This window comes from Syngnathoides biaculeatus, chromosome 12 (genome assembly GCF_019802595.1).
Source record: "Syngnathoides biaculeatus isolate LvHL_M chromosome 12, ASM1980259v1, whole genome shotgun sequence".
Classification (NCBI taxonomy): domain Eukaryota; kingdom Metazoa; phylum Chordata; class Actinopteri; order Syngnathiformes; family Syngnathidae; genus Syngnathoides; species Syngnathoides biaculeatus.
Window position 1 is genome coordinate 20,323,674 of NC_084651.1, and position 25,935 is coordinate 20,349,608.

Consider the following 25,935-nt stretch of genomic DNA (forward strand, 5'->3'; position numbering starts at 1 on the left):
ACGCTGCGCCTCAGCCGGTGTGGCTGAGTTTCGGTGCCAGTGGTGGCATATAAGGAGGAGGTGGAGCCGAGCTATGCTGGTTTTAAGGGTATGTTCAAAGTCACCGCAGTACGCGATGAATACTATCGAGACGAGGCTGGATGAGACATTGTTGGCTGGGCGTCGCGCACATCGACACATTTCATACGTAAATCTTTTGCTGTTTTGAGAGAGACCGATTACGTAGTCCGCCCCAAACTATTATTTTTTTTTTTAGTAGCTCTATGCGCACATCAACACATTTCATACGCGGATCTTTTGCTACGTTATGACAGAGACCGATTACGTGGTCCTCCACAAACTTTTTTTTTTTTTTTTGTAGCTTTATACACACCTACTCGTTATTTAGAACCCACCAAGCTCTCGTCCTCTCCACCCGTGCAATCCATTTTTAACAACGAACAGGGTCGCTTTCAAACTTATGAAGGGTAATTCCATTCTCCCGAGTGTTCAAGCAATGTACAGCAATGCAATGAGCTGGCATTTTGGCTAACACGAAGGAACAATGAGCTACCTTCCCGGAGGTAAAACTAATGGAAAAAAATGAGTCCACGAGGGGGCGCTGCAGTCCTTTACATCACTTCCTGCTTCTTCTCGAAAACCAATCCCTGAGAGGATTTTCCTGGCGGAGTTACAAAAAGCTGTATACGTCAAAATCATGTTTTGTGGTGAAAAAACAGATGGCACCATATTGGCTGTGCGTTTTTCATTAATAATATACCATAAATCATCCGTTTGATGACACTTGACCTTTAACCACCACTTTATTAATGCTGAACTTCCAGTATACAATTGCCAGCTAACAAAATAATATTTTGATGCAATGCGCAATCTCTTGGAAACAAATTGGCCAGTAAGCAAGTCTGCCACCCAAGGTTAACGGTTCAAATCGTGGCTGTGACCTTTCTATATAGAATTTTCATTTTCTCCCTGTGCTTGCATGCATTTTCTACAGTTGCTTTTGTTTCATCTCACACTCCCAAAGCATCACAGTGTTAATATAAAACTACATTGTGAGTGGAAAATTTTTGGTGAAACACGTGCCTTGCGATTGGATGGGAAAACAGTCCAAATCAAAGTCAGTTTGTATAAGTGTGGATTAGGACAGACTAAAGAGGACAAGTGGAATTGAATATGTAGATTATTTTCACATTATTAAAATAGAAATGCCAAACCTTTAACTGTGCATCATCAAATTCTTATTTTAGGTTTGACGTTAAATAACAGAACCTGATGCGAATTCCCAAGAAAAAAGCAAAAGAGACTAGGCTATGAAACACTCTACAGTACTACTAAACAGACTTTGCAGAGTTCATATTTTATTTGAAGAAAATCTCAGTTTAAGTGTAATTTGATGAGACATCGCTAATGTCAGCTACCTTCCAAGTCATTGTTCAATCTTGTCACATTAAAAACAATCTCTGACAAACATGATTACCTTGATGAATATTTGTATTTACATGTTTGAATTGAGTGTGTCCACTCTGTTGGATTTTGATGAATAGAATACAGTACAGTTCTTGGGTAATTTATGTTTCAACATTGTGAAACATTTCAGTCACTGACAATGCTTTTGTCATCATTACTTTGTCATTAGAATTAATTCATGCTCATGTCACCAAATGAGGCAATGCCAAGGGGGAAAAAAACATTGTGCAAACCACTTCAACATCCCAAATTAAAAATACTACTTTTTTGGTAAAAATACTACTTTTTAGGGTTCCTGAAATTCATTAAGCCTTAAAATCAGCATCACATTTTTCTCCAAACAAATTTACCTTGAAAAATACCTAATATGACAAATTGCTGTCAGAGTGTGTCCACATTTGCATAATGGGCAATGATACTGCTATTGTTTTTTGTGTCATTGCATTTAGCACGGTTTAGTCAGCCTTTGAAATCAAGCCACACAAATGCTATTGCTGTCTCTTATTTGAATTATAATGTGGGTTTCTCGTTGTACAGAAAGGGTCGGAGCTGATTGCTGCCTCCAGGCAGCACACGCCGGAGTCCTCTGAGCATGTGCCCATGCTCGTGGCTGTACCATTATACCTTCGCTCATGTATTGTCATCCTCTTTGGCTACCTGAGAGACATCCTCAAAACAGTGGGCTTAGGGAAGGATACTCAAACCCAAAAAAGAAAAGAGCAGAGGGTGGTCAGTATTTATTTAAATGGTGTTGCGCTTTCTCTAGCTCAAAATAGATGACGGCTGATTTTGCTCTCTTGCTGTACAGAAACATGTCCGGGGTCCAGGAGTCGCATCTGGCCAGCACAGACAAGAAGTCTTTGAAAAGGCACCCATGCACGTGGCTGTCCTGACATACATGGGCTTTGGCATCGTCACCCTCTTTGGCTACTTCAGAGACTTCCTCAGAGCTGTGGGCTTAGAGAAGCGCAATCTCGCACAGGAACGAGAGGAACAGAAGGTACGTTGCAGTACGTCAGTCAGTCATCGGCTTGTTGTCTCCGTGCCCACATCATGCAGAGACACACTCACGCACGTGCGTTTGCCCCAATTATCTAAGATGATTGTTCTACTATTTTATGCATGTGAAGTGTCTCTCCACACAAATGTTGCCAGGGGGAGACAGCACTGCACTGGGGGAATCTCTTAAAGACCTAGTTAAATCTCAGAAGAGTCAAGACACCACTTTGTTTATGTGCTTCACATGTTGGACAAGACATGAAACAATGCCATACGATTCCACTGTATTGCCATAGAGTTGAGAGGAGAGTTGAACGCAGTCTTGGACTTGGGAAAGGGTACAGTGAAATGTTCTGCTGTGAACAAGTCACGCAGTGACAATATTAATGTGTGAAGTGCCAATTTTCAGGAAATGTTATCTCAATGTGAACACACTTCTGCTTGTGCATTGTATTGAAAATGGGGGGTGGGGGGGTGGGGCAGGACACAGTCTTGAGCAGAACTGAAATTCTGCATGGGTCTGCCTTCATTGCTGAGTTGAGTAAAGGGAGACAGAAACATGAATGAGTGACTAACTCAAGATAAGTGATAAAATGACAGGAATGATGAGAGGAATGCACAGTTTTCACCATCTTAAGCACACCACTATCTTAGTGGAAGGTCTGAAATATAGTAAAGCAACTTGCAAGTGGACATTGGAATGGAATCCATTTCTTGGAACAGGCTCTAATGACTGATTTTGTTCAATCACATGCTCAAAAATGTTAATGGCAATCAGCAAAATCCAAAAGTATTGTTGTATCTACTTCCAGGATTTTGTACCACTTTACCAAGACTTTGAGAACTTCTACACTCGAAACCTGTACATGAGAGTACGAGACAACTGGAACCGGCCATTATGCAGCCTGCCAGGGCCTGTCGTCAACCTGATGGAGAGAGTTTCTGATGACTACAATTGGACATTCAGGTACTGCTTTGCAGCTTTGATAAACCAGTCCAGTCTTTCAGCCTGAAATTCTGTAGAAGCTGTGAGAAGATTTTCCCACAGAGTACAGCCTGTACATTTGCGTAATCAAAAGAAGAGAATGGGATTTATCAGCTATAAAGAAAATATACAGTACGGACAAATAATGTACATTGGATGTGCAAGTCTTTGGGGATAATGTTATGCTTTTAATTTATAGGAATAAGATGCAACACCGAAACATTTCTGTGTGTAGTTCACAGATCGTAGTTGTTTATTTTTGTAGGAATACAGTACTTGAGATCTTTTGGGCCAACCATTATATGTTCTCCCCAATTTCGCTGACTTGTTGACACTTTGTATAAAAGAAATTAATTTGCCAACTTAATTTACCTCTTGGTTAATCAACTGCACCGTAATTGTCCTCCCATCTTCTCAGGTTTGAAATGGGGACCCCCACACACTCCTTCTTGAAATTCTCTTTTGAGGGGAGAGGTGGAATTGTAAATCGCAATCAATCTGCACCCCTATTCCGCCGTCATGAGGCCGCATCCCCTAGGCGGTTTGAAAACCACTGCTCTGTACACTCGTATTCCCTACAATTGGAATAGTTCTGCTTATCCTAACAGTGCCAGAAAACCTGAAGCCACCAGCAAAGTGACAGAATAGCCGTAATTGTTGATTGTAGGTTTTAATGAAACTAGATTGGAAATGGGGCAGGGATCCTTCTCTTTTAATTAAGTTGTGCATAGGTAAATAGATGGTAGATTTTGTTGGAGTGAATTGAAAGAAGTACAGTATTTTGTTGATTCATGAAACTGAATACACAGGAACAATATACCCTACACCTGAATTAACTCCGTATACTTTAGCTATATCACTTGCCCATGTAGTTATTGATGTTTTTGAAGTTTACTTCTAATCTACACTTTTAATTTCAATTTGAGATTTTATGAGATTTGATTTATGATCTATTGGAAGAGAGTTCCTTCTTTAATACATTTATTATTGCACATCATGTGAATAAATCACCAGTGGAGTAATCTGTTTGTAATGTAAACTTCTATGTAATTGGACATTAGCTTTTAATACAGAGTAACATAAGCAATGTTTGTGTAGGAAAGGAGGGGACTAAAATACTAATAGATCCCCTGATGTTTGATTGTTTGCAGATTAACTGGCAGGACAATACACAATGTCATCAACATGGGCTCATACAACTACCTCGGGTTTGCAGAGAACAATGCCGATTACCTTGAAACGGTGGCAGACAAAGTGCGCCAGTATGGTCTCGGCGTTTGTAGCACACGGCAGGAAACAGGTAAGCGTGCAGTCAGTGTTGCAATGGGGAAGGAAAAATACATAATGAGGCCGCCTCTTGTCGTGTCGAGCTAGTTTGAGCGAGGCCGTTAATCCAGATGGTGGCCTCTCGCTCGCTTTCAGAAGTCATCAGTGTGCATCTGCTTTACAACACTGACAGAGCACCAATATGCCGGGTCGCAAAATAGAAAAGAAACTTCATTTCCCCCATCTCATATGCCATCAATTATTATCTTTCTGGTGATTTATACTATCTGCAGGTTTAATTATCTCTCAGTAGCTGCAATGTTGTATGAATTATTCACTGTTTGTTAAATTATGTTCCACTCGGGCACAAGTTGAGATCATTATAAGGTCGTCTTGTACGATGGGGAAATTACATTTTATAACTTTATGAAACAGTCTGGACATGAGGCGGGATACAAAAAGACTACATGTGAAAAGTGTTAGCGTGGCTTGGATCAAAGAGAGGCTTTTTCAGCCTCAGAGGAATTCTGGTAGCAGAGGATCTTGTAAAATTCTAGTTTCTGATGGCGTGGCAGAAGGTTTGAGTGCTGGGATCTTTTCTTTTTGTATTCCAGCATTACTGTGATGTAATCTGACGCCTGACCATTATCAGCCTTCTGCTGAAATGTAAACATGGTGCAGGAACTCACCAAACAGGTTGCATTTCGGGAAAGTAAAAAAAAAAAAAAGCGATTTTAATCTCATCCAGCCTCTTGTTAGTACTGTATGACGCATTATAGGTGAGATGACAAGACTAGGAAGTGTTTGTAATTTATCATCAGAAGAATTTAAGAGCTGGATTAGATTAATAGCATATTTCCCAAGGCTTTATACAAATGCTGTCACAATATCAGTAAAACAATAGCAATGATTTGTCTGCGTAGTTTTATCAGCCAGTCAGGTCACGCACATACACAATGGTTAGTAGGTAGAATCAAGTCAAAGGAACTATTTTTTTTTTTTTTTTTTTTTAATGACTTGGATAGTCAAATGCTGTAAAGATAACAATAAAGAGGAATTATTTACATAATGGTTATTATTTATGCAATTGATTTCTATATCCCCTGTAAAAGGCCCAAATATACTATATTTAATTCCATCCATCCATTTTCAGAGGTGCTCATAAGGGTCCTTGGACTGCTGGAGGCCATCCCAGCTACCTTTTGGACAAGAGGCGGGTACACACTTAATTGGTCGCCAGCCAATCGCAGGGCATACAACAAATAGCCATTCACACAGAGTCTTCAATTAACCTAAAACATAGCAAACTGGAGTCCCTGGAGGAAAAACCCAGGCAGGCATGGGGAGAACATGCAAACTCCAGGAAGGCGAGGCCGGATTTGAACCCGCAACCTCAGAATTGTGAGGCAGATGTGCTAACCAGTCGTTCACCATATCACCTTTCCATAAATCATTTTGATCATTTATTTGTTGTTTTTGCCTTCCCTCAAGACTGGAAATCAAAGTAATAAATATTTCTCCCATCACACCTGTGTTAGCATCCATAGCTAAATGTTGTCATGTCTCTGACAGGATTCTATTTTCTTTACATGTCACGTCTTTTAACGGAATGTAAACATCATTCTTGTAGATCTTATCGTGTTATTTACCTCAAAGATGGTCTCAAGGTGTGGCAAGGTATGGCTCGAGCGGTTGTTCCTGTCCCGTCCCCCCACACCCTGCCCCTTCAATCAAGCATGACTGAATTTGTCCCAAATTATGCTGAAATCTTGGGACAAATACATAACAGTGGTGTACTGGTGTGTCAGCATCAAACTATGGAAGGACTCAATAAAAGTAATTTTGGTTTTCATGCTCAACCTGTAGTTGGGCGTACTCTGATGTCTCGGATCTGGTCATAAGATTGTTTAGTCGAGACAGTACATGCTATGCTGTCTGCTGAAAAGTCTCACTGAACTCAAGAACTTAAAAAAAAAAAAAGTATTCTGAACTCACAATTTACACAAATGCAGTGTAGTGGTGTATCACATGAGCCCTGGGGCATATAAAAAGTCTACAATCCTCTTAAAAACAGCAGTTTTTTTAATATTTACAAAAAAGTTAAGACCAGTAAAAATTATTTCACATTTTATTCCACCATTAATACGACCTGGACAACTCAAATTCAGAAAAGAATGAAAGGAGGGGAAGTAAAAACCAACAAGTTCAATAATCTGGTGCATTCAGGATATGGCTCTGTTCAGAATTATCCAACCTCATTCCAACTCTACTAAAATGGAAGTTAGAAGACACCTGCCACCATTTAAAGGGCCTCTGATTCACCCCAAATCCAGTTCAGATGTTTTAATAGGCTGTTCTTGTTAATGTTTTGGTCATATCTTAAGGTCCATAGAGAGCTCCCACAGCTTCAGAGGGATCTCAGTGTTCTAAGGTATCAGTCAGGAAATAGATACAAAACAATTTAAAGTGGGACTGTCATCCCTATAAACATTCTAAAATAGATATTGTAATGAAAAATACATATAACAGTATTCACTTCAATGTCTATACAAAAAAAAAAGTGAGCGTATAGCGCGTCATCCATTCACAAAGTTGTGCAATTGAGTGTCCCTCAACATCCAAGTGGTCGCCATATTAATCGCGTCCTCTGTCCTTGACGTCATCGTCACTTCCGCTGTTGAAAACGCAAAGTTCCTGCTACTATGGAAGCCAAACAACAGAGATATTCAAATTTTTCCGACGCCCCTTCTGACACCGAAGCTCTTTTCGAAAAGGACAACACCACACAACCAAGTGAAGTTCCCGGGGCAATATTACACTATTGTTTCGAGTCATATTCAGATGATATGCGATCCCGGCCAAACCGCATCCCCGTCCGATCCAATTCTGCGTCGGAGTTGAGCCATCGCAGCTCATCGCAGCCGGCCGGTGTGGCTTATGACAGAGCCGAGCGGTGCTGCTTTAGGGGGGTGCTCACAGACGCCGTAGTACTAAGCAACACAGTTGAGCCGGGGCGCTTTATGCCCACACGCGACTGAGTAACGCATTCTTGGCTGGGTTCTTCAGAGCCGCCCCCGTCGCAAAGCCCGACGCGCAGCCTTCACAGAAGCTGTGAGCGCCGAACGCGGCGCCTCAGCCGGTATGGCTGATTTTCGGCGCCGTGGTATATAAGGAGGAGGTGGAGCCGAGCTATGCTGCTTTTAGGGGTATGTTCAAAGCCGCCGCAGTACGCGATGAACAGTATCGAGACGAGGCTGAGTGAGACATTGTTGGCTGGGCAACGCGCATATCGCGACATTTCATACGCATAACTTTTGCTACGTTATGAGAGAGACCGATTACATGATCCGCCCCAAACTATTATTATTTTTTTTTTGTAGCTATATACACACCTACCCGTTATTTAGAACCCACGAAGCTCTCGTCCTCTGCACCCGTGCAATCCATTTTTAACAACGAACAGGGTCTCTTTCAAACTTATGAAGGGTAATTCCATTCTCCCGAGTGTTCAAGCAATGTCCAGCAATGCAATAAGCCGGCATTTTGGCTAACACGAAGGAACAACGAGCTACCTTCCCAGAGGTAAAACTTGTGGAAACAAATGAGTCCACGAGGGGACGCCGCTGACCTTTACGTCACTTCCTGCTTCTTCTCAAAAACAAGTCCCTGATAGGATTTTCATGGTGGGAGTTAGAAAAAGCTGTATAAGTCAAAATCATGTTTTGTGGTGAAAAAACACATGGGACCATTTTGGCTGTGGGTTTTTGATTAATAATATACAATATAAATCATCCATTTCATGACGGGCCCACTTTAAGGCATTAATTATATTGTTGAACACAGTAAAGATGGTCATCATCACGTCGAGAAAATGTGGCACAACAATGAAGGAACCAAGAACGGGACACACCTTCAAAAATGGGTGAAAAGACCAAAATAAAATGATCGGGGAGGCTACTAATAGGATCCTCAGTGACATTAAAAGAACTGCAGGAATTTCTGGTAAGTACTGGTCGTTTTAGTACAACTGACACGGATTTCCTGTTATCTCCATATGTTTTGTCATGATGGAAACCTTTCTTTTACTGGGGGAAAAAAGTGAAGCCTAAAACCTAAACCCATGTGGCAAAATGTGTTATGGTCAAATAAAGCCAAGGTTGAATTTTTGGCCATAAGTCCAAAAGACATGTTTGGTGCAAACACAACACACCTCATTCCTTTTAAAAACAAACCAACACCATACCTGTTTTACGGTGAAACATGGTGCCAGCGAAATTGTGCTTTGGGGCTTTTCTTCAGCTGGAACAAGGGACGCAGTTATCAGAAAACAACTTCCGCTAGAAATGGTAACGTGACAAGTGGCCGTCGTGTTTGTGGAATTTTTGTTGAAAGAAACAAAACGCTATATAAATGAACCAAACTGGTCTAAAATCCTCTATAAAAGATAAAATCAGTAAAGAACTATTAATGACTAAAGTACCAGTACATAACTTATTCTCTTGTGTACCCTGGTTCATTTGCGCTATTTATGATTTATAATTTATATTGCTATTTATTCAAATTTTTAGGGCATGTGAAACACAGATTAAAATGTCAGCCTATTGGAAGCACATTTCAAGGTGGATATTTTGAACTGAAACTCGTCAGCCAATCAGAGAAGGCGTTCCTGAAGACAGACAATACTAAAGATTGGAGGAGATCATGTTGAGCAACATGTTATATTCTTTTACTCTAGTTTAAAGTTGTCTTTTTTTTTTTTAAACCAGATTTTCTTTTAGCAGGTCCCATTATCCGATTTTGAAAAATTTCCAATTGTACTCTTGTTGAAGCACCCGTTCCAACCAGGCTCAGCATTTTGAATTTCAATTTGGGGGAAATTTTGTCACGTTCCTACTAGAAAGGAAAACGAATGTCAGGACAAGCCAACTAGAACATCTGAAATATTTTTTTAGAGGAACTTTAAATCGTGGCCTGTGTGTGGTGACTCCCATTTAACATGAGTTGCAATGTAATTGGTTAATCGTGAAATCGGGCACATCACCAGAACTTGTGAAACTACAATATATCAGTTGGTTATTTTAACTACACCCTTCTTATCTATGACATTGTTTTAATTGAGTTATACAGGTTATCGGTCATATTAAGAGTGGGAAATGTTTTGCATAATATTTTTCTTGATCTTTAACCTAAAAAAATATTTTAATTGGTAGAAAAAAAGCAAGGTTCCAACTTTCATGGCATTTTGTTGATGAATAACTCACAGTTCAACTTATCCGATTGTCATTGCATAGGAATTGATCTATGTATTTAAAAGGTTGGCTAATCTTAAAACTAAAATCTTTCAGTATAGCCACAGAGCAGATTTCGCCAATGTGTCAAAAGCAGGTTACAATATGAAGGCGCTTCTTTTATGGCATACATTGAGTCAAGGTTGTAGATGCAAATCATTAACTTATCTAAGGTGGGACATCTTTTTCCTTGTTTGGTTGTAAAAATTTCAAAGACAACTTTATTCACGTGTTTCAAATAAAAGAAGAAAGTCAACTAACAACGTGCAAACCATCCAAATATGAGCTTTTTCAGTTTTTGCTCTGCTCTGTTCAGTGTTCTGAATGGGAATATTGTAATGTAAAACATTCACTTAGCACACATTCATTAATAAGATCTGATTCCTTACCAAAATATTAAGGCTCAATTTTGATTATATTGAGCATTATCAAGGTTGTGAAACAACAGCCACTCTTCATGCTGTTTGATGGGGGTAAAAAATGAGCGCTCGGGATTTCAGCCAAGTAGATGAAACTCATTAATCAATGTGACTTGGCAATGCTGAATAGGTTTGAACATAATGAAAATTACTATAAAATCAGAACTGTATTGCCATTTTGTGTATTTTAAGTACATACTCTATATTTGCTTCCAAAATGTGCTGCTGCACTATTTTAATTTTACATATCACGAGAAAAATGATTTTACATCTTTGCAAAAACAAAGTGCAGTGAAAGTTCAGCCTTAAACCATCTCTTTTATCCATTTCTGTTTTATTTTATTTTTTTTTAACTAAACTTGATGCAAGAGGGCGTCGGCAGTGTAACAATGGTAGCAGCAATTCCCACTCGGTGTTTCAATCACTCTGTGATTGACTGGTGACCGATCCAGGATGTAGTTTGCTTTTGACTGCGACTGTCTTACGCTGAACAAATTGGTGGATTGCATGCAGCCTGACATATTGCAGTGTTGGATTTTTGTCACTCAGGTACCCTGGACATTCATGTCGAGCTTGAGTATCTAGTGGCCCGTTTTCTTGGAGTGGAGTCCTCCATGGTGTTTGGAATGGGCTTTGCCACCAACTCTATGAACATTCCTGCACTTGTTGGCAAGGTATAGTACAAACCCCACAAGCATAACAAAAGAAATCCAACTATGATACTGAATGTTGCATCAAAGGAGATATTAATGTAATTAGCCAAGCTTTTTGCTGCTTTCTTGCATATGGCCTCAATTAATGAATAACAGTCAACTTAACTTAGCTCTGAACAAATCCCGACTCATCCCATTAATTACAATAATCCTAATTAAACATAACAGCTGCCAAGAGGTTGAGTCTCTGGGTATACAGAGTTGCCTTCAGATACATTGACAAGTCGGGGCACGTTTTTGTTAAGAGCACCTCTCAAGGGTATTATTAGCCATACGCTTGCCTGTTGGCACACCAGTCAAGCTCAGGGAGACACTCACAGGTTACCAGGGGCAACGCACAGCATGGATAACCATGATTAGACCGGACAGGACGAAGCGGACTGTTGAACTGATGAAAGTGTGGCAGCATTTATGGAGCTCAAGAGGTTGCAGCCCCCACTGTAGCCCTGCGGGGGTGGGTAGGTTCAACCCACGATGCCAATTCTGACCTGCAGGGACAGGCGATGCCCAGACAGTCCTCGCATTAGAGTGACAGCCGCTGTTGGTCCAGGCCACAGGCCAGTTGGATCTGAGGCCCAGGGGATGGGATCAGTCACTGAGATGGTGTCAGCGCACCCTCAATAAGAATTCATTTGTATGTACAGTATAATGTCGAATGCTTATTACAGTATCAGTGTATATATATATTAAAATAATGGAGAGGGCTTTGCAGTGTTTTAAATCAAACATAAACAGAAATACAGAATGTCCATAAAGTCTGTCACTAAATGATAAACATGACTCTTCTTAAATACCGTCACCATTTTCTGAGGTTAACAAAAACTTATTTCATCAAGAGGGTAGAGGAAACACACACATTTAAATGTGATTTAAAACCTTGATCACCACTGAATACGTAGAACAAATCTGATGAACATATTTCATCAATTGCTTTCGGATTACTTTTTTTTTTTTTTTTAAATTCTAAAGAGAGTTCGTAGACACGCTTTCGCCACTTGGGCACGACAATTTGGATTTTGTGATTTTTCTTTCTTTGGTCATGAATAACTTTCCAACTTTTTCTTCTTAGGGCTGTTTGATCCTGAGTGATGAGCTCAACCACACGTCTCTCATTTTAGGGGCTCGATTGTCAGGCGCAACCATTAAGGTGTTCAAACACAACAGTAAGTCACAGCTGCTTTGACCATTTGACCTGATTTCCATGCAAAGAATTGCTATGACTAAGACTTGTCTGGACTGTACCGCTGTGCAGCATTGAATTTCGACATACTGAATTTTAAGATGGTGGCACGGTGGATCAGCTGGAAAGTGTTGCCCTCACAGTTATGAGGACCCGGGGTTCAATCCCAGCCCTCCTTGTGTGAAGTTTGCATGTTCTCCCCGTGGCTGTGTGGGCTTTCTCTGGGCACTCCGGTTTCCTCCCACATCCCAAAAACATGCAACATTAATTGAACACTCTAAATTGCCTCTAAGTGCCCTGTGATTAGCTGGCAACCAGTTCAGGGTGTACCCTGCCTCCTGCCCGATGACTGCTGGGATAGGCTCCAGCACTCCCCATGATCCTTGTTGGGATAAGTGGCTAAGAAAATAGATGGATAGATGTATTTGAAGCTTTCAAACAGCGTCAATTTTAAAAACATTTTTTATATTATAATTACTGTATTTCATGCCAGAGTATCTATCTGAGGGAATTGTTTACCCCCAAGATGGAGACGTTAATGGGCATAAATGTGTACAAAAATATACTTACTATCCCTGTGCTTGTTTACTGCATCACAACAAATCTTATTTTTATTAAATGAAGTATTTTCGAGTATGAAAGGTTTATAAAACCCATAATATTAATCAATGTTGTTGACTGGGGGAAACCCGAAAGTTGATCTGGTTGAGTGCTTAAAAATGTTTTAAATTTGATATGGACAAGAGTAAATGAACGTACGAGATGTGTATATATACACATATAGACCTACAGTTGAAGCCAGAAGTTTACGTACACTGCAAAAAAACACACGTTTCATTTTTTGTCTCACTGTCTGAAGTCAAATCAGACTAAACCTCTCCCGTTTCAGGTTAGTCAGGATAACCAAAATTATTTCATTTTGTTAAATGCCCCAATAATGAGAGGGAAATTCTTAGAGAATTATTTTCTTCAAGGACTTAAGTTTACAATCAGAGGCCCCGTAGCTCAGTGGTTAGAACACTGGTTTGGTAAACCAGGGGTTGTGGGCACTGGTTTGGTAAACCAGGGGTTGTGGGTTCGTATCCCACTGGGGCCTCCACTCCCTTAGAAGGGTTGCGTCAGGAAGAGTATCCGGCGTAAGAATTGTGCCAAACGTATATATGCGTTCATCTGAGATGACACGCTGTGGCGACCCCGAAAGGGACAAGCCGAAAGAAACACACACACTTAAGTTTATATACACAAAAAGTACTGTCTTTCTAAGACATGAGTAAATCTAAATGATGAGGTCATTGCTTCAGAAGCTCTTGAAAGGTTAGCTGACAACATGTGAGTTAATTGACGGCACAGCTGAGAATGTACTTTAGGACACACCTCACAAAACAATTGAACAAAGTCATGCAGTTCAAAGGAAATGCTACTCGATACTAAGGAATTGAACTTCTGACCTTGGACAAAATAATATAATATTTTCTTATAAATTCTCTCTCTCATTATTTTGCCATTAAACAGCATTAAATAATTTTAATCCGACCTGAAACACGAGGGATTTAGTCGAATTTGATGTCAGACTGAGAAAAAAATGAAATGTGTATTTTTGCCCAGAGGATGTACACTTTTTGCTTCAACTGTATCTACTTGAGTCATTACCATCTATAAATTTTGAACTATTAGCGCTGTACGGAAAAAATTACTTCCTCTGCAGCACAGGATTTGCCCCAGGAAACACCTATTTAACATTCTATGTTTGCATCAGCAATTGCAAAGGCTTTAATGAAATGGGTTCACTTTAAAGTCATGACAGTGTTTATCCATCAGCGGAAAAGCTGAATGTGTTTTTAAATGAAAATGTCATCTTGTTGAAATTCACCCTGCTATTAGCTTGTCAAAGCATGCGTAGTTTTTCAACAAAGGCTATAAGGACGTACTAAATCTGAAATATACATCAGTTGTTGTGCTCAGGCAAAGAACGTGGGCTCCTCTGTCAGTTGAAAGGACAAACGAGACAGTCCACTAGCACTAAATGCTTACTGACAGGTACAAGCTAAGTCAGTTATAGGTATTTCCAAGCTGCTCTCACAGGGCAACGAGCCCTCGGGCACCTGAACAAATGACGTCTTACTGCCTGCGCGCCTCCTGCACTCACTACTTGTGCATTCTTTTACCGTATTGGAGTCAGGCCCATATTTACAAATAGGGCCATACCAGTCCACTGTGCCACACTCCAAATTAATAATTAACATTAAATGACATTCCCTTTTGTTGAACGCACAAGTGCCCTGAATAAAAAGTCGACAAACCGGTATGTTGGGTAGTGTCGTCACAATCATTTGCGAATGTATAAATGAACACTGTTGTTGAGGTAATGCTGTACATGGACACTTCCGTAGTATTTCAGCACATTGATGCTCAGTCAAAGTGAAGCCATCATTCTATGGATGCACGTCTTGAAGAATGCATCTCCAGTGTGATGTGAGGCTTTGGCTTATCTCAAATCAATTCATCACTGGAAAACAATCTTTTCCATGTCAAGTCTGACTGGTCCCCAAGTGTGACCATTCTGGTCAAATTAGAAGTAGTAATGTAAATCTGAAACAGGCAGAGCATCTATGTCCTCGTCTTATGGCTGTTATTGTTCTGTGACAGATTTAGACCTAAGGATCAGGGTGATGAGAGGTCCCTTATAATGTGTCAAAACTACAGTTGTTGAATATTGCCATCTGCTGGTAGGTTGAATGAGTAACAACTTTCACCTGCATGGAATCATGATTTGTGTGTGTCGTGACTTATACGATATCCATCCATCCATCCATCCATCCATCAATTTTAAGAACTGCTTATCCTCACTTGAGTTGCGGGCATGCTGGAGCCTATCCCAGCAATCTTCATGTGAGAAGTGGGGTATACCATGAACTGGTCACCAAACAATTGCAGCGCACCTATAAAAAAACAACCATTCCCACTCACATTCACACTTAAAGGTGATTCAGAGTCTTTCATGAACCTTCCATGCACGTTTTTGTAAACCAAAGTACCCAGAGAAATCCCACGCAGACACAGGGAGAACATTAAACTCGACACAGGTGAGGTAAGGATATGAACCCAGGTCCTCAGAACTGTGAGGAAGAGGTGCTAAGATGTTGCCCTTAAATGTTGTCAAGCCACATATTGTAGCTATCTTATGAAAGGACTTTGGATAAAGTAATGTTCAGGTTAATCCTTTTATTTTTGCTCAAGCATTATTCATACCCAGGTCAAATTTTAGGATTTTTTTCAATCTCTGAGAGGTTTGTGAAAGGTCTAGTTTGTTTAAAAAACAAAAAACAAAAAAAAACGGTGTCATTTAGGATGGTGAAGAATAGTGTGTTGCCTTAAAAGTTGTCAGGCATATTAACAATTTTCATAATCAAAAGTGGAAATTCCACTTTCACTTGTGTGATTTCTAGTCAGAAGATGTCCTATCAATCCAGCCATATATACTGCTTCACCTCATCAGGGTCATGGGTGTGCTGGTGCTTATCCCAACTAACTGGGATTGAGTTGGGGTACACCCTGCACCAGATGCCAGCCAATCAGATTGCACCAGTGTTGGGATGATTACTTTGGTAATGTAGTTGGTTACAGTTACCCCAGTCAACCTGTTGAAAATGTAAAAGTATTGTAACTATTCCAGTTACTTTATCAAAGTAATATAACTCAATTTATTTGGTCACATTTTCATCAAATTTTACTCTTAATTTTGAATTAATGCATCAACAGGACTTTATGTTCCTGATGATGATCCTTTAAGATTTGGATTAAAGTCATAGATTATTTTAGAATTGACATAGTTGTTATTTACACCACAAATAAACCGATGGCAAAACATGAATGTTTTCTTTATACGTGGAAAACTACCATACCATCTTAACCTAATTACAAATGTCCCATTGACATAATAAATATTGGTTCATATGATTAACCAGGGCGGCATGGTGGCTCAGCTGGAAAGCTTTGGCCTCACAGTTCTGCGGTCCCCGGTTCAATCCCGGACCCGCCTGTGTGTAGTTTGCATGTTCTACCTGTGCGTGTTCTCCCCATGCCTGCGTCCCACATCCCAAAAACATGCAACATTAATTGGACACTCTAAATGGCCCGGAGGTGTGATTGTGTATGTGGCTGTTTATCTCCATGTGCCCTGCGATTGGCTGGCAATCACTTCAGGGTGTACCCCGCCTCCTTCCTGTTGAGAAAATGGATGGATGGATGGATGATTAACCAGATAAATTCATTTGTCCATTAAATTAGTCCAAAATGGTAAAGATGAAACTTTTAAAAAGTCAGGGTCTTTTATGTGTTAAAGTATAACTGTGTCTGACCTTTTCAAAATCTCAGACAAACTAAGGGATTACACCACATGATAGCTCTTTGAGGGCATATTTGGAAAATTGAGGATAAGAAGTATAGAAAATGAATGGATGGATATTTGAAAATACACCACAATGGCACAAACAGAGAGGCAATCACAAGCATCGGCTTTTGAAGGGAGAAGTGATCATTAAAAATTTTGAAACAAAACAAAAAAAAATATCTTTTGCAGTTATTTTTCAAATATAACTAAACATGTCATTGTAGAGATTTCATAAAGCAACTGTATTATAAATACAAATTTTCTCAGAATAATGTAATGGGGCGGCACGGTGGCTCAGATGGTAAAGTATCGGCTTCATAGTTGGTAGTGAGGATCTAGGTTCAATCCCGGCCCCACCTGTGTGGAGTTTGCATGTTCTCCCCAAGCCTGCATGGGTTTTCTCCGGGCACTCCGGTTTCCTTCCAGATCCCAAAAACATGCAACATTAATTGGACACTTGAAATTGCCCCGAGGTGTGATTGTGAGTGCGACTCTTTGTCTCTATGTGCCCTGCGATTGGCTGGAAAGCAGTCCAGGGTGTACCCCGCCTCCTGCCCGAAGACAGCTGGGATAGGTTCCGGCACTCCCGCAACCCCTGTGAGGATAACCGCCTCAGAAAATGGATCGATGGATGGATAATGTAATGGATTACAGTCACAGAAATGTAATCAAATTAAGTAATCTGGTTACATATAATCACGATAGTTACTCCCCAACAGTCCAATGGACATTTAGACAAACAACCATTTGTACTCACACTTCCACCTAAGGTAATTTAACTAACATGAATGTTTTCAGAATGTGGGAGAAAGCTCACAAAACCCATGCAAGCACAGGTAGAACGTAGCCAAAGATCAGATTGAAACCACCAACCTTAGAACTGTGAGGCAGACATGCTAACCACTTTGTGACTGTGCCACCCAGAAGGTGTCCACTCTAAAAAGATGCCCATTATAAAATGTGTGTGTGTGTGTGTATGTGTGTTGTGTGTAAGACATGGTCCATTTAGAGAAAGAGTTAAGAGACTCAATCTGCTCAGGACAGCCTCGAACCCACAGGCCCTGGAGGAAAATCCTGATTATGGTGGAAGGCATCTATAGGTCAGTTGCTGTTACACCACACACACTCACTCACACACACAGACTTTGCAATTGTCTTTCAGACATTTATCTGGTGTCACTTGGTACATCTTGCTAAATAAAGGCTTCCAGGTGGTCTTAACGGAGACTTAGTGTCTGTGTGTCAATTTCAGTAGAGGGTTGAAAAGAACAGCGTGTCTCAGTGACTCCATCTGCTCAGTTGCTCCAAATCATGGCTAAATGGAGGCACGAAGGTTGATTAGATGAAAGTCTGACCTTCTTCAATCTAGGGCTTGTTTTTCCTTTGCCTTCAGCATGAGTTGCTCAATCCCCTTGAATGATAATACATACATACTGCACTCACACCATATGTATTTTTGTCATTTAGCCAGGATTTGATTTGCTGCATGTTTATTAATTGTTTCAGTGTTTGATGTTACCTAAATTTAACACATAAAAGCATGTCCAAAGTGCCATTGCATTAAAACTTTTTTTTCTCTAATCCCGTCCTTTGACATTAGCATGGAGGGCTCTGTGATACGACTTCCTGAAGTGATCGCGCTGAAGAAAAAATATAAGGCGTGTCTGTACCTGGATGAGGCCCACAGTATCGGTGCAGTGGGGCCAGGGGGGAGGGGCGTCACAGAGCTGTTTGGGGTGAACCCAGCAGACGTGGACGTGATGATGGGCACCTTCACCAAGAGTTTTGGGGCTTCTGGAGGCTATATTGCTGGCAAAAAGGTGAATGTCCATTTGTGGATTTTTCTTGTCAATTCAGTTTTAGGTCGTGATTCTGACTTTTGCAGGTTCTTGTCTGAATAGCATTAGAGGTAGAATTCTGAGAGAATACAGACCTACACAGTCAATATTTAGGATATCTTAAATTATAGTAAGGTAGACCTGCATACAGGGTTCCCACGCAGCCCTAAAAGTCCCTAAAAACCCCTAAATTTTCAAAGGTGCATTTAGGGGCTCCTAAAAGTCCTTAAAATCTGCAAAAACCGGTCAAGCCCCTAAAAAGGCCTTAAATTAAAAAAATATTAAAGGGAGGACCTCTACCGCCAAAATTCTCCCTAAAATATAAATTAATCTTTAATGTAAAAAAAAAATAGCAATCCGTCTGGCGTTCGAATCAGCCGGAAATTGTCAACGGAAGTCACCGTGTTGACAACTAGTCGACATCTTGTCGATATTCCATTGTTTGTTTCCGTGAGTAGGCATTTCACTTCGTCTTCGTTACGACGTAGCGTAGTTCTTTCATCGATCCAACTTGTATCACGGGGAAGTGCATTTTTCAAGAAGCTTGGGTTGAAAGTAAGGAGTTTGGGAGCTGGGTTTGTCGAGATCCAAAAGATCGGCACATGTTTTACTGCCATCTGTGCAAGCAGAGTTACCAGATTGAAAAGATGGGCGTCAAAGCGCTGGAGTCGCACCGGAAAAAAAGGAGACACGCTGATTTGGCAAAGACTCTCTCATCTTCTGTTGGTATGAATCTGTTTCTAAAATATCAAGATAGTGAAGCATCAACTTCAGGCAGTGGTACTAGCAGTGCATGCGCACTAGGGATCACAAAAAAAACCGCTTACTTTCATAACCGGTTTTAACCAAACAGTTGTAGCAAAAAAAACGATTTACCGGTTTTAAAACCGGTACCATAGTGGTCTTTACATAATTCACCCGCGGGACCTCGAGTTGGGGTGCGGGGTTCCGCACCGACTGTTTTTGTTGTTGCTCTTCCGGAGTGACGAGTTCACAGAGTTCCCCCTGTTATGCGAGTAGTGTTTTGATGTCTGCCAATAAAACAAGTTTACTCCCATACTTTGGAGCGTTTCCTCGATGCCATGTTTGATGTTTCTTTGATTAAACTGAATGTTCTTTTGAGTCCAACTTCACTCTAACAGCGAAACTTGAAAAAAGTGGAAATGATGTTGAAAAAATAGCGCAATTGTGTAGTACCGGAACTGGAATAAATGATTGGAAATTTTAACCGATTTCGAAAGTCCGATTACGGTTTTGGTTTTAAAAATCCGAAAACCGGTTACAACCGGTATTTGTAAGCTGTTGCGATCCCTAATGCGCACCTACAGTTGTCCAGCCAGAAGTCAGGCTTTATGAACGTAGTTTAATACACGAAGACTGACTCGTTAAAGGCAGAGATCGTGTGGACTTTAAAAGTGATCTGCAGGCATTACAGTTACAAATCTTATGAAATTAATTCGAAAGTGTTTGCAGTCATGTTCCCAGACAGTGACATTGCTAAAAACTACCACTGTGGGGAAAGGAAGACTTCGTACCAGGCTACATTTGGCATCGCTGCCATCTATTCATCTCTACTGCCTCAAAGCCAAAAAAGCCAGAATAGAGACTGACATACCAACGCTAATTGAGAAGGCTGACAGGCTGTGTGAGGAGGCAGAAGGAAAGAGGAAACAGGTTTATCACCGAGGCCAATGCACTCAGAGGCAGAGCAAAGGACAAGAGAGCCACTTTGGCACCTCTGCAGCAACAAATAGAGGAGGCACTGGGTAGGCTCAAGGAGCTAGAGTAGGGGTGCTGAAACAGACATCAGTAGAATACGTTTGTGTATATAGTTGCAATTGTAGTTAGAATCTGTTTTTCTGTATACTGTTATGTGAAGACGTTGACAATGGTCATATCAATGACAACTACCACAAGGGGCAACAGGTGATCACTGTCACAGGTACTGAGATACTGGAACATTTGATGAACCAAGAACGGTTGATGGCACCATTGGGTGAGTCTTTTTTCCGTACTCTTGATTTCCCACGATGGACCTAAATTTTTCATGTCAGGCCCTAAGAATGCCCCTAAAAAGCCCTTAAATTTTTTTGGTCAGACTGAGTATGAACCCTGCTGTCACAGGTACTGAGGTACTGGAACATTTGATGAACCAAGAACGGTTGATGGCACCATTGGGTGAGTCTTTTTTCCTTACTCTTGATTTCCCACGATGGCCCTAAATTTTTCGTGTCGGCCCTAAATTTTTTCCGTGTCGGCCCCTCAGAATGCCCCTAAAAAGCCCTTACATTTTTTTGGTCAGACTGAGTATGAACCCTGTGCATAGAAACTGACTTAACATTAACACAAAAACAGCTTGGTCAATTAGAGCTACTTATGTTCAACATGCTATTGTTTATTTGTTGTTTATGGCAGTCACAGAAAGAACATGACCTAAAATGCAAGCAGCTTGGTTGTGTTAACGCCAGAGTATGACTGACCATCCCACTCCTGTGACTCACTTTTTATGGGCGAAGAAATTGCTACATGCATACCGTAACACCATGTGTGAGAAGAAGTGCAGCTCTTAACACGCTAGTCTTCCTCGTGCAACCTGAGGAACAAACTTGTTTTACAAAAATCAAAATTCCAAAATCCAACACATTGTACACAGTGAACAACTGGTCCACATATCTGCCCTACTGTTCTGAGGAACAGGGTTCAAATCCTGGTCTCGCCTGTGTGGAGTTTGCATGTTCTTCACGTGCCTGTTTGGGTTTTCTCCACGGACTCCAGTTTACTCCTACATCTCCAAAACATGCATAGTAGGTTAACTGAAGACACCTCCGTACTTAACCACGCCTCCTGAAGTTACGTCACACCACGTGTGCTAACCTCAGACAAACAATTAGCAAAAATGGCGGCGCAGGAAGAAAAGACTAGAGCAAAATTGTCCGATTTACCATCTGATTTCTCACTCGCATTCTTAGCGAATAGTGAAATATCGTTGAAAAGCAGACAGCAGGGCTTCAAGTATTTCAGCGAGGGGTATTTCAATGGTATTTACATGCATATCGACGGAGAAACCATTGATATTAGCGCAAGATCTTTCCGGAGTAAGAGGAAGACCGAGAAGCCACATAATATAATATATTATAACCCAAAGACGAATTCGTCATTGACAGTTTCCTATTTCCGTGTTACTTATCACACTTGTGTGCAGAATCTGTATGTGTATCTGTCTAGCCGTTTGTGAACCGCCGTATGACGGAAAAGAAGGCGAGGCTTGATTTACGAGTTGTTTCTCTCATTTTCTTTGTGTAACGTCACGCGCTCCCCTCAAAAAGTATTCTTGAATTAGTGCCTAACCTACGTCAGTCCCGACCGAGTACGCCAATCACTACTTTAGTGTCCTCAAACATCCTTCCTTCAGTCTTGGTGTCTCGGTGCACGTCGAAGTCTTTTAGGACTCGCTAGTCCGGTTTAGCTTAGCTCGGTAGCCGCCGAACAGAGACACGTTTGTGCAGTCAGATCATTGCAAAATATCGCTCAACACAGATCAATTGTGTCAATCATTCACACGTAACTATGTTACGCAAGTGAAGAATTGCTAATTTATTTATATGAGACATTGAAAATCAAAAATAGGTCTTACTTTCGTGCAAACATATCTGTTCCGGTTGATATTAGATGGATTTAGTTGATGATACGGTCTTCCACAAAGTTTGATCCATCAAAGGCATTTTTCGTACTGGGTCTTCGGTTTTGGAAAGGGTACGAATCGAACTCCACCAACTAGCCTTTCAGGATACCTGTCGTCACTATTACAAAGTCCGTGACTACACCTCTTAACCATATCTTTTGTTAAAGAACCCATATACGCGATAAATCGCTAACAAAAGCTACACTGGACCATGCAACGTTGTCTGAGGGAACGGTGGACGCCAAAAAGGGGCGTGGTTTATGCATATCTCTGGCCTCTGATTGGTCAGCGACGCGGATGACGCAATTTCTACGGAGGGGTCAATTGCGCCTAGGTGTGAGTTTTTGAGTATGAATGGTTGTTTGTTTCTATGGCTTGCCTTTCTATGCCTGTGATTGACTGGCGACCAGTTCAGGGTGTCCCCCAGCTCTTAGGGTAAGATAGGGATGAGTTGGGGTTTTGGACAGGGAGTGTCATGGACAGATGTGAATTGGAACTAGTTGATAGTAAGAAACTGGTCTGCTTCCTGACAACTTCCAAGCAAGGAACTGTGATGGAGCTCAAGGGAGCGGCTACCGTATGTCCACCCCGTCACACCTTTTATGTCAAAATGCATGTGGTCTGGTACACTATGTGCCGTACAACCAATAAATACAGCGCCATGTAATTTGAATTTCTACTGTAGGGTTATGTTGGGTATCATAAATTTAGATATTTAGATTTAAATATTAAAAGTCTTAAAAACCATCTCTGTGAATTACTAGAATATAACAATCATACCGTTAGAGAATGTTTTAAATCTGTTCCCTCTACGACTGTTACATGTTTGGTCATGGTGGTGTGGAAAAGGGGAATGGATGGACCCATTTTTAGAAAATTGCCAAAAGTGGTTCACGTTTTATTTTGCACTGGAGAAAATGCAATAGAGAATCGAAAAATGGGAGTAGAGAGGACAGCAAGAAGATTATTACTGTATTTTCCAGACTATAAACTGCTCCGAAGTGTAAGTCGCACCAGCCAAAAACTGCATTTGAAGAAAAAAAAATGGTAAAGTCCCACTGAACTATTAGTCACATTTTTGGGCAGATGTTTATTTTATAAAATCAGAGACCAAGAAGAGACATTTAATCTTGAAAGACTACTTATTGTAATAACAATAGAATAGAGAACAACAGAGATTAAAAATTTTATATTTCTATAAAATGAACAACATAACGTAAATTTACCAAACGCTGAGTGTCACTCCAAATCAATTGTCTCTTTGTAAGTTGACATTTTTAGATTTTAAATTTTCAGTGTCACTGGAGAAATACGGGTAGCAGATACTGGCATACAAGCCAAGAGCCTCTCTCTTGCGGCTGTCAGTGAAAATAATGAACATGTGAACATGTAAAGTGGAGTACATATCACGGGACCAGCCAAAGCATGAAAAAAGGTGATTTCTAGTCTGAAAAATATGGCAAATGAGCCACAAGTGACAAAGTCAATAGAGCTCCTCTGTAAAAGGAAACAGACAAAAATGACATAGTGAGGCGCAGGTGAGGTCAAAGTAAGCAAAGGAACTGACTGGTTGGGGGATGGGTTGACGCAGGAGGAAAATGACAGACAAGAGGTGACAAATAAGTAAAGCATCTACACAAATCGGCGCATAGAAAGTTCAAGTTTGCTTTTGGGGAGGCAATATTTGCATACTCCAATCCAGAATCCATACAAAAGATGGACTTCTGGTCTGTTGAAAGATTTTGTGGCTCCCAAGACAAGAAAACAATTTTTTTTTTATATATCTTTTATTTCCTGATTTTTCAGCCAGGTTTGTTTGACAAGATGTTTAAAATGAACCACACACGCTTTTGTCACGACCAATCTCTCTCAAAGCTCACATACGTCTAACAAATTTTGGCCAGGCTTTTGATTTCCGATTTACTCCATTAAGAAGTACACTTTAGTACATAACCACATGGGTTTTGTGGCACTTGATTAGAATGCTGCAGAGGAAGTAGCCATGTTGTTTGAATTAGGTACTGAGAATGGAACCCTTCCTGTCCTTTCCTGAATGTTGGCTCAGCCATAATAAGAAGGTACAGCTGGCAGATGGCCAGCCCCTTCTTGTGGCAGCCTCAGAACTGTGCTCCAGATTTTAACAACGCTGCCTTAAACAGGCATGATCATGTTTGAAGTACCACCACTGTGGCTGGCGTGACAGCTGGCCGTAGTAAAGTCCAGCGTGAGAGAACATTTTTCGATATCAAGGTGTTTGCTTGGTGAGATTCTGGGTTGAGCAGTTCAAGAAAACAATTTTATTAGGAGAGGAAAACATGGAAAAGCCAATGGTTACGCTGCTTTTAAGTTATTTTGTTTTGGTACTGCTCGTACGTTTGTGGCTTTTCACTACAACATTAGTAATTCTGTTTTTGTCTGCAGCTAAAGCAGACTCTCTAAACCTGTCACTCCACACCCCGGACTGGAGTTGGAGTTTTTTTTTCCTCTGACATGTTAGCTTTATTGGTGATCTTGGTCACACCAAAATCCTGTGGTGAAAATCCCCAGTCTCAAAACGAAAACAGATGTAACGTCGGTTGGGGATTTGTATCCCGCGTTTGAGCATTTCCCCTTAAATCCTTTCCCCTCACACATGTGCACATGGAAGCCGCAGCCACCGCCCAGCGGGGACAGATGGCGAGAGTGGAAGTGGTGGCCAGACAGCATCTCCAGCGGTGTGTCATCACCCGACACCCACCGTCCACCACACATTCCGTGATGGCTTTGAGCCTGCTCCAACTTCAGAGCACTTTCCACAGGAATCACGATCAGATGGATTTGCAGCAGTAGGGCTTCTCACATCTTCACGACCAGCAGCAGAAGTCATCTCTTGCTGACATGTGAGAATAATGAGCACGAAGGAGCCTATTCTGGCTCATTTCAAGTGTTCTGCTCTCGTTCCTAGAGTGCAGAATGAGAGATGTTCCAGAACGCATGGTTGCAGGTCGTCATGGTAACAGAAAACCATCTTGCAGATGGCTCTTCAGGTGTAGTGAACTTGGGCTTCCTCTAGTGGATTTTGCTCAGAAGTGCATTTCTTCAATCATTTCAGCCAGAAGAAGTCTGGGGAAAATGTAGATTTTAAGTACAGTGAACCTCGCGTATATGTGTTTCAGTATTGGTAAATTCACCTGTGTGTGTGTGTGTGTGTGTGTGTGTGTGTGTGTGTGTGTGTGTGTGTGTGTGTGTGTGTGTGTGTGTGTGTGTTTATTTCATTTTTTTTGGGGGGGTGGAGGCAAACCTATCCTCCATTATGCTCTCAACAGTTTGCCAAGTTGCTGTTTTTGTGCTCAAGCCACAATCAATGCGGCATCTTGGTGCCAAGGAACTCTATTGAACTGTGTGGTCGAGTTTCATTTAGACAAAAGTTAGTGCCCCTACCCCCACCATCTGGTGGAATTGGTAGGCTATTGTAAATCTTGAGGCTTGGCTTCCTCTGACGGTTTTTGCAAAGTTTATTTCTTCCTTCCATTATCTCATGAACCTAGGGGAAAGTGTACATTTTTAGAAAGTGACCCCTCATATTTAACAGATTGGCATTCACACTTCCTCACAAATATTGAAGGGGAACCGTCCCCTAACCAATTACTGAAAAACTCGCTTTTTGTCCACTTTTGACATCTTGGTGCCAAGAAACTACAGTATGTGGAAGTGACCTGAAGAGCTTTG

At 41.0% G+C, this 25,935-nt stretch overlaps 1 protein-coding gene across 1 annotated transcript in view; it reads left to right on the plus strand.

The window, feature by feature from the left end:
- Window positions 1-25,935, plus strand: part of sptlc3 (serine palmitoyltransferase, long chain base subunit 3) — a 32,799-nt gene that overhangs the window by 2,082 nt on the left and 4,782 nt on the right. Inside the window, 8 exon segments of the mRNA XM_061837243.1 lie at window positions 2,005-2,196; window positions 2,276-2,467; window positions 3,279-3,433; window positions 4,603-4,751; window positions 10,974-11,098; window positions 12,207-12,300; window positions 17,702-17,807; window positions 18,308-18,527. Coding sequence (XP_061693227.1) covers window positions 2,005-2,196; window positions 2,276-2,467; window positions 3,279-3,433; window positions 4,603-4,751; window positions 10,974-11,098; window positions 12,207-12,300; window positions 17,702-17,807; window positions 18,308-18,527 — 1,233 coding nt within the window.